Source organism: Zingiber officinale, chromosome 2B (genome assembly GCF_018446385.1).
Source record: "Zingiber officinale cultivar Zhangliang chromosome 2B, Zo_v1.1, whole genome shotgun sequence".
Taxonomy (NCBI): domain Eukaryota; kingdom Viridiplantae; phylum Streptophyta; class Magnoliopsida; order Zingiberales; family Zingiberaceae; genus Zingiber; species Zingiber officinale.
Genome location: NC_055989.1, coordinates 128,106,346 through 128,118,665, shown reverse-complemented (window position 1 = coordinate 128,118,665; position 12,320 = coordinate 128,106,346). Strand labels below are relative to the sequence as shown.

The window sequence follows — 12,320 nt, the reverse complement described above, 5'->3', positions numbered from 1 at the left end:
ACCCAATTGACGATTCTAATTGTTCTCAGGTAAATTGGTTTTGGGGAGTTATTACCGCAACATCTTATTTTCAATAAAAATGATGTCTGTATGGAATCCCAAGGAAGAATTTGGGGTGCGGCTCCCATCAGTGCAAAGTTCCAAGGAAGAATCCAATCACATTGAGGGAAACTCCCATTAGTGCAAGGAAGAGTCGGATCAAGGTCTATTATATTGACTTTTACCTTACATTTTGCAAGACTTTATGACCTTAAGATACAGCCAGTTTCTCCTTCGTAAGTTTTATCCTGAATATGGTTATGAAATAAATAGTTTATTTATAACTTCACCAATAGTAAACAATGATCTCCCACTTGAACATTTCACCAATTAGTTTATTGTTTAAAAAGAAACTGTGGTACAAAAATGCAGAAACCATATGCACATTTTTCACGACTTACATCCTCGACCATATTTATGTCACATACTAAAACTTAGGGCAAATTTAGCAATCAACCTCACTTGTTCAAGGTTTTTGTTCCTTGACAATCCCAATACATTTATGTACCTTCTGCAGAAATAGCAAACAGAAGCATTGAGCTAGTTTCTTGTAATACAAACTTGTATAAAGTTAAATGGGGAGTAAATTTTACATCATCCATCTCAAATAGTTGAAACCCTTTCCTGTTATTGTATCGACATGGTTTCAGTAGTGAAGACACAAGAAGATTACTTACAATGGTTCAAAGAAAGTGGAGACTGGCTAAGGCTTATAGTTTTACAAACTTAAGGGTCATGCAAGTTCAGCAAACAAAATCTGAGAGATTTTTTTTTTTTTACTTTGATGTCAGTTTCAAGTTGATAGTTTCGATCGTTTTTCATGAATTGGGAATTGTCTGAACGATGTCAATGATTGGGGCTTGACAGATTGGGCATTTGGCACTGCTCCATTGCAGCTGATGAGCACAATTGAAACAGGTACACATATGCCCGCACCTGCAGGTGACAGAAAACAAAGAATTTTTGTGAGAATTGTCACAAACTAATTGAAGATAGACATCCGACAGCAAATGCAGCAGGTTTTGTTGTAATGTACCTGTAAAGTAGGCAGTCAACTTGCATTTGACAGCAAATTCTGCAGGTATCTCTTCTTCCAGATTTAGCTTTGAAATTGAGAGAGGAATTCGCTGTCCCGGTTAAAGCATCATGTTTTGATGTTAATAAAGCTTAGTGGAATTCAGCAAATTAGAAACATATGAAATGCCCATAACCTGATGACTGGTTGATTGCATCCAAAATGTCCTGTTTGATCGACTGTCGGAGCTTGTCCTGCCACTCCATGCAATTCTGAACCATTAGCCTCAGTTCACCAATTTCTTCATGAATTTGAGTCATCTCACTTCTCAAGTCATTCAAGGCTTCCCTGTCCTGTTATATTGCAGACAAATAGTGTATCCTATGAACCAAGATTTTTCATGGAAATGGGAGTGCAAAGATGAAAGGCATGTTACCACATTTTGAGATGATTGGCCTGTGAATGAAGCATTCTGCCATTTTTCTGGGGTTTGCAAGTTGTAATAATGCAGAGGTACCATTGACGATGAGTCTGATTCAATAGGCTCGGCATTTTGGTATACAAGACTTTGTTGCCAGAATGGATAATCCATGTTGTTTTCTGCAAAATTTTCATCCGAGCAATACTGATCTCTTCGTTGTATAAATGACAATACCAACTGGTTCATCTTATTGCAAAAGTCACTTGCGAGGGAAGTAGAGACTCTTTTTCTGCAAAGCGAATGAAAGTGATACATAAGTGCATAAAGATCTGAACTCAAACTGAGAATTTAAAATACCTGGAAATTGAAAAACTAAAAATATATGTTTCTTAATCCCATTGTCGCCAGGATTCTTGCAGGTGGAATATATTGACTAATTTGTGTTATGAATCAATGCATACATTGTTTGGAATTAATTCACAAGGAAACTCTGTTCAAAATGCAGAGTAAGTGAAGAGAAAAGAGAAATGAATTTACAACAAATAATCAAGCATGAAACACACTAAATGATTAGTGAAGCTTTATCTACAGATGATGCGAGAAGGAATCCATTTACTAAAAATAAAAATGAAAGAAGGAAACAGGATATACCTCTCAAGGAGATCCCTTATTTCAACATTATCTGAGAAGTGCTCAAACCAGTCATAACACTGAGGTTTTCTTCGTATGCTCCATGCCCATGACTCCGAATGTTGATCGCCTATCCAACCGCCAAGAGGCCCAAGACCTTGCCGTGGGGAAGTTTCCATGTCTTCGACAGCAACCTCACTTTCCCACCCATTGGATGGCAGCGATTCAAGCGGCCTTTGCCAATCAAGGTTATCCACCCACAAATTTCTGTCATCCCAAGAACCATCAATCTTGTGGTTTTCATCCTGTGGTTCGTTGTGCTTAGGCATAGGCGAGCAGGCTTCCATTGGAATGCTCGTTGAATCTCTAGGGGAATCTATTTCTTGCAACTGATGTTTATCACAAGGAAACTGGTCGGTAGGAGAAGCATGGACTGAGCCTTCTGCATCCATGGGAAATTGAACATGTATGCTTGTGTCTGAACTTTCAGCATTTACAGGGAACTGGACATCCACACTTATTGGAAACTCCGTGCTTTCGATCATGGCTGGGAACTGAATATGTACACTGCTTGAGCTCTCCACAAATGACCTTTTGCTACCAGAACATTGTCTTCTATGGTTAAATCGTTCCCTGGTGTTGAGCAAGTCACATATATATGAAAGAAAGTGAAAGAAAAAAAACCCTACAAAATAATGTCTCTCAAGATAATTTCATGTTTTTCAAATGGGTTTTTTAAAACAAATCTTTAAGGTTTAGAAACATTAAATAATTCAAAAACAAGTTAGGCATCTAGACATCTAAGCAAGATCAACATGTAATCCATGGAGCAAGGATCGAATCGAAGCTAGTAAAAAATACTCTCACACATGCGGGTCTACTCGGTACCTGATTTAATCCCTCTCAATGGCGTAGGGCAGTCGTGGGGGCTGTTAAGGTGATGGATTTTACCTTTTTGCAACAAGATCAACATGTAATCTCTATTGTTTTGGATCAACTGGGTAGTGCAAGAAGACTATCAATATACAAATGGCAGAGACTCAATCCAACCCAAAATCCTTCGATAGATTAGGAGGATCTCATAGGCATTGTGAAAGGAGTCTCTTGCCCTCTTTGATATGCCCTCCTGTCTCAACATTGCTAGAGATGAGGGATTGACTCCAATATCAATGTGAAAGTTCAAGGAAAGACCCAAATTCAAACCACAATGTTAAAGCTCTTAGGTGGGAACCCCTTAGTTGAAACTTAAGCCTCTTTAGAAGGTCGTGCTAGGTAATGCAGAACTAAGGGAGAAGTCTCTAGTTCCCTGTATTGTGTAACACAAAACGTGGGTTAGTAGTACCTGATAACTGAGATTGTGGATCCATTTTGCATTTGATCCAAATGGAATCTTCTTGAGGGAGCTCGCATTTGATCCTGTATCGCCACTCGCCGTTCGAAAGATCTGAGCTTTAGCATTGACTACAAGAAATTATAAAAAATCATGAGAAATTGTTCTCCAAAGGAGTGGTTACTTCTTTGAATCATGAAAACTTTATCAAAGTTACTCTTATTAAAAATAATTTAAGCAATATGAAACTATGACAAATATGCACATCAAACGAGGAAGAGGTAGATCAAAAAAAACTTAATTAGTAATAATAAAACAAAATAAAATTTATTTCAATATAGATGATGATATAATAGAGGATAGAACGCAATGGCGTAGAAGGATCTATATAGCCTATTCCACCTAGTGGGATAAAATTTGATTGTTGTTGTTGTTGTTGTTACTCTTATTGAAAATAATTCAAATGGTCATTTGAGACAAACATTTCTAGAACTTGGAACTCGAAAGCCAAGCAACATATTGCAACTGAAACGAAATCCATGAGAAGATAGTTCATTAAGTGATAACACAAACAATGATACATCAGATTTCTAAGAAAAAGAATTAAATTTCTCGTGTGAATTTAGACGTGAAATGAGGATTTGGAATTTTCTTAGGAATGTACTGAATGGTTTGAGTTGTAGTTGTTAGAATTCACCTGAAGACGGCCGCAATAGGCAAAGCGTGAGACGTGATGGTGGTCGGCCAATGCCACGAGCTCCCGACGCCGTTCCTGCTCCATCCTCGCCACAAAACTCTCCATCTCTCCTCGCCCTCTCAGCCGCCATGAATTCATCAGCCCCAACGGCCCCGAGACCTTGCCTCGTGGCCTCTCGGCCTTGTCTGCCGCCGGGCTCTCTCTTCCGGACCCATTGTTGTCGTTGTTCAGCGGCGGCACGAAGCGGCCGCCCGCTCCATAGCTCGACGTCAGCATCCTGACAATGCTCCCCACACGGCTCATCTCGCTCTCGTGCATCGGAGAAGCAGATGCGGAATTCGCTGGCCCGGTCGAAGCCATCGACATCATGTCCGAACTCCAATCCCCGAATGTGTCCAACGCATCCGACACATCAGAGTTGTTGTCGCCACCGCAGGCGTCCTCGGCATTACTACCAACTCCGCCGAACGCCTCCTGGTGCTTGGTCGTGGCCCCTGCCTCCGCCTCCAGCTCCCGCCACATTTGAATCAACGATGAAGCCCGTACATTGGCCCGCAAATCGCCGCTGCAGCCGGCGGAGGCGGTGGAAGATGATTCAAGAAACCCGGACAGGGACGACTCGCGGTGAAGCGATCCTGCGCGAGCGGAGACGGGCCGTCCCGTGGTGGTAATCGTGGAGATCTCCGCTTGTTGAGCCTCCCGCTCGATGGTCGTCACCATCTCCCGCGCCTGCCGCGCCGCCCACTTATTGAGGATCTGCGACTCCCTCCGTCGCGCGGATGACCTTGACTCTCCGCGCTCCTCCTTCTTTCCGATCGGATCCAAATCCGCTGCAGGAGAAGCGGAGGAAGGCGCGTCGCCTCCCACCCTCTTCTTCTGCTGGTGAATGTGGACTTTCATGATGCCGGCAGGGGCATAAGACGGGCGACCATGTGAGGCACCGAGGACAGCAACGGCCAGGTGGCCACGGTCGCCCCAGTCATCGGCGGCGCTGGACAAGCGAGCAACCGACGAGGCCATCTCAAAAACCCAACTCGCCAAATCATGCAACAGCAGACGAGAACAAGAAACGAAACCTCAAAACCATGGTTCGAACGAGACACGAACAGCAACAGGATCCCCGCCATCCTCTTGCCTCTCCTCTCCGTGGGGATTGAAAGCGCTCATCCTGCAATCCTGCAATCGAGAAAAGAAAACCGCCGGTGATGGGGGAAGAGGCGGATGGATTTGAAGCTTGAGTTGGGAGAATGGCGAGGGGACGAGGCGGAGGTTTAGAGATGTCTCCGCCGGGAGAAGCGCGACGCCAGCCATAAATTTGGGTTCGGAAGTAGCGTTGTAAGGTTTGTTGAGGACGAGGGTTGAAAACTGGAGGTGCGACAGAAGGGACCGTTGATTTTTAAGAAGAAGACATTAATGGCGACACCCAAGAAACTCCCGAGATTTTTATTGGACGGGAGACGCCAACTTCTCGCGGGCAATTTTCCTAAAGAGGGGCTTCGAAAATCGGAAATTTTTAATAGACCTTTTTAATTTCTCTGAGAATGTATTTTTTCAGCAAATTAAAATTAAATTATATATATATAAGTATATATTAAATTATAATGTGTCTAAATATATGAAGCTAATCAAATATACTTGGGTAACTGGATTAACAATTAAAAAAATAGAGAAAAAATGATATGTAGAGAGAAAAAATTTTAAGTAAAAATTTAGAGATAGAAACGTAAAATGATGGGACTCATAAAAATAAAAATAATGAATCATAAATTTATATATTTATTTCTGAATTTTTTTTTGAAATTTTTCTCTCTACTTATCATTACTCAAAAAAAAACATATCACCTATATACCTTCAACAATTTATTAAAATTTTAGGAACAAAAGTTCAATAGCGATGACCAGCCAGTACTAAAGAGGCTACACAACAATTGCCTGAATGTCAATCAATATCAATCGTTGGCTATAATTCGACACCAATATTGATTGAAGCTAGTTTTTTATTATTTTATTTTTTAAAAAATAATAATAATAAATAATAAATAAAAAATGATATGTTCAATAAATGAATGTTGATGAAATATTCAAGAATCAACATATAAAATGATGAAACCAATAAAATATGAAATGATAGATCATGAATTTATGTGTCTATTTTTAAATATTTTATTAAGATTTTTCCTTTAGTGTATCAGAGCTCTTATGACTTTTAATAAATATAATGTAAATAAAAAAATTAATATAATTTAGTTAGCAAAAGAATTAATTTGTGATTTGCTCACCTTTAACATCCCTATGAATCCGTTCCTAAATTAAATCCTAGCATGTTTTGTGCGTTGTAGAATTGAAAGTACAAGTCGGCAAATAACACAGGTATAATTTAGTAGGTGTTCATTAACATTCAATAATAGAAGAATTTGTCTTGCTTACGTGGCATACACAGCTGACGCCTTCCTCGTTCATATCCTTTATCCAATTCTTCAGACTTTCCATGCGTATAATTGTAACATATTACCCGTTTGCTGTGGATGGTTGATTGGTTGGCACCGAAATAATATTTATTTTATACCCAATTCCACCACCAATCCATTACCCCACGCCAGCCTGTCCCTATCTCCACTCGTAGTCATTGACGAACCAAAAGCTGCAGCCTGCAGCCTGCAGCCTGCAGCAGCAGCACAGCGAGGAGAGGGAAGGGGAGGAGAGGGAGGGAGATTCATGGCGACGAAGAGGGCGGTGTTGGTGGGTTGCAACTATCCAGGCACCAAGGCCGAACTCAAGGGATGCATCAACGACGTCAACCGGATGCACCGCTCCTTGGTGGAGCAGTTCGGCTTCGACGACCGAGACATCACCGTCCTCATCGACACCGACAAGTCCTACACTCAGCCCACCGGCGCCAACATCCGCCGAGCCCTCGGCGACCTCGTCTCCGCCGCCAAGCCCGGCGATTATCTCTTCTTCCACTACAGTGGCCATGGCACCCGCCTCCCTGCTGAGACTGGCGAGGATGATGATACGGGCTACGACGAGTGCATCGTTCCTTGCGACATGAATCTCATCACTGGTATGTAATTCCCTTCCTCCCTCTGTCTAAATTAGGTATTGGGAGCGTTAAACATTGAGTTTGTGATTTTTGGATGGGATTTGGGATGTAGATGATGACTTTAGAGGGTTTGTGGACAAAGTACATCGAGGCTGCCGGCTTACCATCGTCTCCGACTCCTGCCACAGCGGCGGCCTCATCAACCATGCCAAGGAGCAGATCGGCGAGAGCACTAAGCACGGGGACCATGCGGAAGAGAGTTCCGGTTCCGGATCCGGCTTTGGTTTCAGATCCTTCTTGAAGCAAGCTGTGCACGAAGCATTCGAGTCCCGCGGTATCCACCTTCCCCATGAAGGTCGACACCTCATAGGCGGCGACGACGGGGCCGCCGCCGAGCGCGAGTACCGGGAGCGCGGCGGCGAGGGATATTTCAAGAGCCGATCCTTGCCGCTCTCCACCTTTCTTGAGCTCCTGAAGCAGAAGACAGGGAAGGACGACATCGACGTGGGCAAGATCCGGCCGACCCTCTTCGAGGTTTTCGGCGACGACGCCAGCCCCAAAGTGAAGAAGTTCATGAAGTTCTTGCTCCACAAGTTCCACCGCCACGGCAACGACGGCGAGGGCAGCGGCGGATTCTTGAGCATCGTCGGGGGCCTGGCTCAGGAACTCCTGACGCAGAAGCTAGGCGGCGGGGAGGACGACGACGAGGAGGTGAAGCCGGAGGAGGTGTACGCGAGCAGCGGCAAGCACGGAGAACGCCAGGACAGCGGGATATTGGTCAGCGGATGCCAATCGGACCAAACTTCGGCGGACGCGAATCCGGCAGGCGGGAAGGGCGGGGGGGCGTACGGAGCCCTGAGCAACGCGATCCAGAGCATCCTCCAGGAGAACGGCGGCGAGATCTCGAACCGGAAGCTGGTGATCCGAGCGAGGAAGATGCTGGAGAAGCAAGGGTTCACGCAGCGGCCAGGGCTCTATTGCAGCGACGAGAATGTGGACGCTCCCTTCATTTGTGACCCGTAGCGGATCGAGATTTCACGCAATGCCGGAGGCGAAGAGTGTGTGGTGTTTGCTGGGCTGTCGATTGCTGTTATTTGCCCAAAAGGTCCAATTACTATTTGTGCCTATGAAGTCCAATTTATGTGCTTTGGGTTGTGCTGTTTGTTTTTGTTAATTTGCCAAAAAAACAAAGAGAGAGAGAGAGAAGAGTTATTGAGAATAAAGGGTAGAATTAAAATGGTGTGTTTTTTTTAAAATAAAATAAAATAAATAGTACTCAGCATATTTTTCATCCTAAAATTATTATAATATTGCTTTTGATATTTTTAATTAAGTTAATAAAAAATAAATAGAACAATTTTATTCATAAATTACAGCCTCCACTAACTCATTAGTTGTCAAGGTCACGATGAGGCAGTCGAAGCAACATTTGCAACTAAAGTTTCGTGTCAACGTAAAACTCTAATTTTTGTTATCGGTCGCCATCTGACCTACTACGGGGAAAATGATTTAGTTGTCGTCGTACCTTACAGTGGTCGGAAATTAACTCCCTCAACGGTCCAGGAGTTAATTAACGTGAAGGTTCCATATTTTTATTTTATTTTATTTGAGAAATAACTTAGTTTATCATGAACAGCTATATATATATATATATATATATATATATATATATATATATATATATATATAAATTTATTTTTTAAAATTTATTATAATTTATACCAAGAAGTCGACTTTCACAATTCGATTCAAAATTTAATATTCTTTTGAGTATTTTATGGTTGCACCGTATTCGTAGGAATTTGTCATGCCCAATTATTAGTTTATTACTAGTATGATGAGCCATCATATTAGGTTCCCATTCGATAGAAAATATTTAAAATTCTATTTTACATAATTTATTTGAAAATGAGAGAAAACGACATTAATATAGATTTTAATAACAATTGATATGTAATTGACTTGTGATAATGGCGGTTTAATTAAACAGTCGCCGCTTGCTTTTGTAAACAAAAATATAAAGTTGCTAACTTTAACCTAAATTATTGAATATGGTTGCTAGTGTAGATGAAGTTTCTATATCATATAACTCATTCAATATTTACCATAGTGATATAACTTATTCGAAATCAAATCTTCTGTCCCCGTGTCCCCTGTCAATTGGACGGATCAGATTACATCTTAATACATTATGGCATCCTTAAGATGTGTGCAGTATCCTCGTGATGTGCAAGACATCCTTGAAATGTATTCTGGTCCGTCTGATCGGCAAGGGGACACAAGGATAAAAAAATTTGAGGACAGAGGATCTGAACTGAACTTATTCAATGTTTATCATAGTTTAATTAACAATCTAACTCAATCCGTCACGGTGGAGTTTATTATATAAAAAATTTACTAAATTTATTATAATAATATTTTTTAAAAAATTTAAGGTGGAGCCATTTCAATTAAATTAGGACAGTTTTATATCGAGTCTAAGAATATTTTACATATAATAATTTTAATCAAATTAAAATTATTTATCCATTTTAACTAAAATAACTATAAATAATTGTGTTTTTACGATAAAAATAGATATTTGTTCAACGAGGATGCTCTTTTAAAAATAAATAGATAAAAAAGAAAAATTAAAAGGCCATACATTTTTATTGGAATAGTAGAAGCAGGTTTTTTTTTTCAAATTTTTTATGTCGCAGTCCACCCTCATCTCACCCACCTCTACATATTTTACGTTTCAAATATATCTTTATTTTTAATATTATTATATCTTCATGACACTTCCTTAATATAATAAACTGTGTTCGTAACTGCGAACATGTATCTCTTATCAATTAATATTATATTATAGTAGCAACTCTTAGCAATTTTAATAACATTGTCACCGAGGTAATGGTTCAGCGGCTGTCTTTTCAATTCTGTGATATCTAACGATCAACTCTTATTTTTAATAAATTAATAAATAAAATTTTTTAACGTAAGGTTGATTAAAAAAAAAAAAAATTCGTTATCTGAACTAGATCCGGTTGACCCAGTAGATAAGTAAATATATGTATATATAGACACGTTAGATGTACGTTGGAATAAATTTTAAGTCATCAGTTTCTGAAAATTAACTCTTAATTATTACATTACAGATTTCATATGTCCACTATCTACATTACGTTCTATATAATTAATCATCTATTACGAGTGCTTTCTGATTTATTTTAATGGTTGAGGGAACTTTTGTGGTGTCAAACAGATCACCACTGGCAAAGCCAGCTCAGGTGATTTGCCTGGACTGTGGGCCACTGGTGTGGACGTCGACATCACCCAAGCTAGCCTTTTATTTTTTTTTTCCATTTCTGCTTAAGGAAATTAGCTTTCCATCATTGTTGGCCCCCGAGCTATAGCCCGAGTAGCCAACAACGTGGCTCCACCCTTGTCGATTACCCCTATGATTAATTGATGTAAGCTGGATACTTGATATCAATTTAAAAAAATAAAAAAAACAACATTAATAATAGTGTATTGTATTAGTAAATAGTGATATCTCTCATCTCAAGCAGCCTAATTTCATCGACCCTACTATAAGATACTGACAGATAAATTATAAAAGATATTCTACTCTCATACAATGATCAAAAAGTAAACTCCCAATAAAATATTTTGCACACGTTAAAAAATAACATTGTATTATACTTTTCTACAAATTTACCACAGTTAACGGCTACATTTTATGGACAATAATGTTATAGTGCAGCAACTATATTCCATAGTTCTTTTAATATAAACACTCATCTCTTATTAATCCTAGTCAACATAGGTTAGTCCTTGGGGTTATGGTATTACAGTAGAATATCCAGATTATCATTCAGATATCTACGATTCAAACCACAACTATGATGTATTTACAGAAATTTTTCCTCCAAATAAGGAGCTCAATCAAAGGATGCTATGTTTCTGGACTAACTATTATGTGCACTTTCCGATTTACCCTAATGATCAATGGAAAATTTCTGTGAGATCGAACCGATCACCCAGAAATAATCAATGAGACTAATTATGATTATCATTTTTTTAATCAACCTAAGTTAGCATTATATCAATGCAGTTATAAATTATAATTATTACAATATAAATAAGTTATTTATGATTAATATTAATCATTATTATACTACAATTATGACATCATAATTATTGTAACCCCATATATAATTATAATAATTAAATAATCGTAACTACTATAATTATATAATAACTTCAAGAATTATTATAATTAATCTATAATATAATAATACGTATAAATTATGTAAATAAATATTTACGGTTAAATATTTAAATATTAAATTTAATACTTCGAGTATCCATATCATCTTCTCTATCTAAAATGTATAATTTAGAGTACAAAAATTACCTTATTAAATTTAGATATCCAATTTTTAATACATCATATATCTTAGTATCTTTATTTCTTCTATTTCTTTTATAATGTTTAGAGAATGGAATTCATTTCCTAAATTTAAAAAATTACTGTTAATAAATGCATAATTTAGGGAGTGGATAAGGTAGTTGATAAAAGATTTTTTTAGCTACTTTGTCCAAAATTTAGAGTAAAATTTTTAAATAAGGTATATAATGTGGATGCTCTAGGTATGATTTTTTATATAAAAAAATTAATCCAAAAATAAAATAAAAATTAGATTATTAATCATACCTCAAGTTATGTAGCGATAATGTCTTATATCCCTTGAAGAACCGATGGGATAAAGAGATGAATAGATATGACTATGATTTTTCTAAAAAAATCGATGAGATATATGTAGATAGATTGATATGACGGTATTAATATGCAGAAAAGTCGAAACATATTGATGTGTTGTGATATAAAATATATAAGGAGAAAGTTATAGTAAAAATTAGATAGAGAGGGGAAGAGAGAAAGATGATAAGAATTAAAATGGTGAAAAGAAATGATTCAAATAGTAAAAATTAAATTATGTGTATGTGATTTGAGACGAATAAAAAGTTAAAATTATTAATAAGTATTGTGATTGAAATGACTAAAAATTCTTGAAATTATTTTTATATGAAATGAAAAAAATATTGACCAAATTAATTTAAAGTTAATTATTAAATATTCCAAATTTTAATTAAATAGTA

General features: G+C 38.3%; 2 protein-coding genes across 3 annotated transcripts; one reads left to right on the top strand and one right to left on the bottom strand.

Moving 5' to 3' along the window:
• Positions 1 to 583: 583 nt before the first annotated feature.
• Positions 584 to 5,536, bottom strand: LOC122047108. Of its 2 annotated transcripts, XM_042608162.1 has the most exons (8): positions 5,209 to 5,536; positions 4,133 to 5,123; positions 3,448 to 3,566; positions 2,127 to 2,738; positions 1,491 to 1,764; positions 1,251 to 1,407; positions 1,076 to 1,166; positions 584 to 975 (listed from the first exon to the last, which is right to left on the bottom strand). In XM_042608162.1, exons 1-8 carry the CDS (start codon positions 5,217 to 5,219, stop codon positions 858 to 860), a joined length of 2,373 nt encoding a protein of 790 aa, XP_042464096.1. In that variant the 5' UTR covers positions 5,220 to 5,536; the 3' UTR covers positions 584 to 857. The 2 variants fall into 2 exon arrangements, with proteins under 2 accessions (XP_042464096.1, XP_042464095.1); XM_042608161.1 differs by having other exon boundaries at positions 4,133 to 5,536.
• A 1,232-nt stretch (positions 5,537 to 6,768) lies between these two features.
• LOC122047107 (metacaspase-5-like) lies at positions 6,769 to 8,469 on the top strand. The gene is made up of 2 exons (XM_042608160.1): positions 6,769 to 7,196; positions 7,288 to 8,469. The coding sequence occupies exons 1-2, from the start codon at positions 6,848 to 6,850 to the stop codon at positions 8,196 to 8,198; spliced, it is 1,260 nt and encodes a 419-aa protein (XP_042464094.1). The 5' UTR covers positions 6,769 to 6,847; the 3' UTR covers positions 8,199 to 8,469.
• Positions 8,470 to 12,320: the final 3,851 nt, after the last annotated feature.

What these genes read in the sequence shown, in the direction of transcription:
- LOC122047108 (XM_042608161.1), bottom strand. Translation starts at nt 5,152, where the DNA reads ATGGCCTCGTCGGTTGCTCGCTTGTCCAGCGCCGCCGATGACTGGGGC. An exon ending in TGCAATCAACCAGTCATCAG is followed by an intron (nt 1,167 to 1,250) that starts GTTATGGGCATT and finishes TAACCGGGACAG; the next exon opens with CGAATTCCTCTCTCAATTTC. An exon ending in GTTGACTGCCTACTTTACAG is followed by an intron (nt 976 to 1,075) that starts GTACATTACAAC and finishes TGTCACCTGCAG; the next exon opens with GTGCGGGCATATGTGTACCT.
- LOC122047107 (XM_042608160.1), top strand. Translation starts at nt 6,848, where the DNA reads ATGGCGACGAAGAGGGCGGTGTTGGTGGGTTGCAACTATCCAGGCACC. An exon ending in CGACATGAATCTCATCACTG is followed by an intron (nt 7,197 to 7,287) that starts GTATGTAATTCC and finishes TTTGGGATGTAG; the next exon opens with ATGATGACTTTAGAGGGTTT.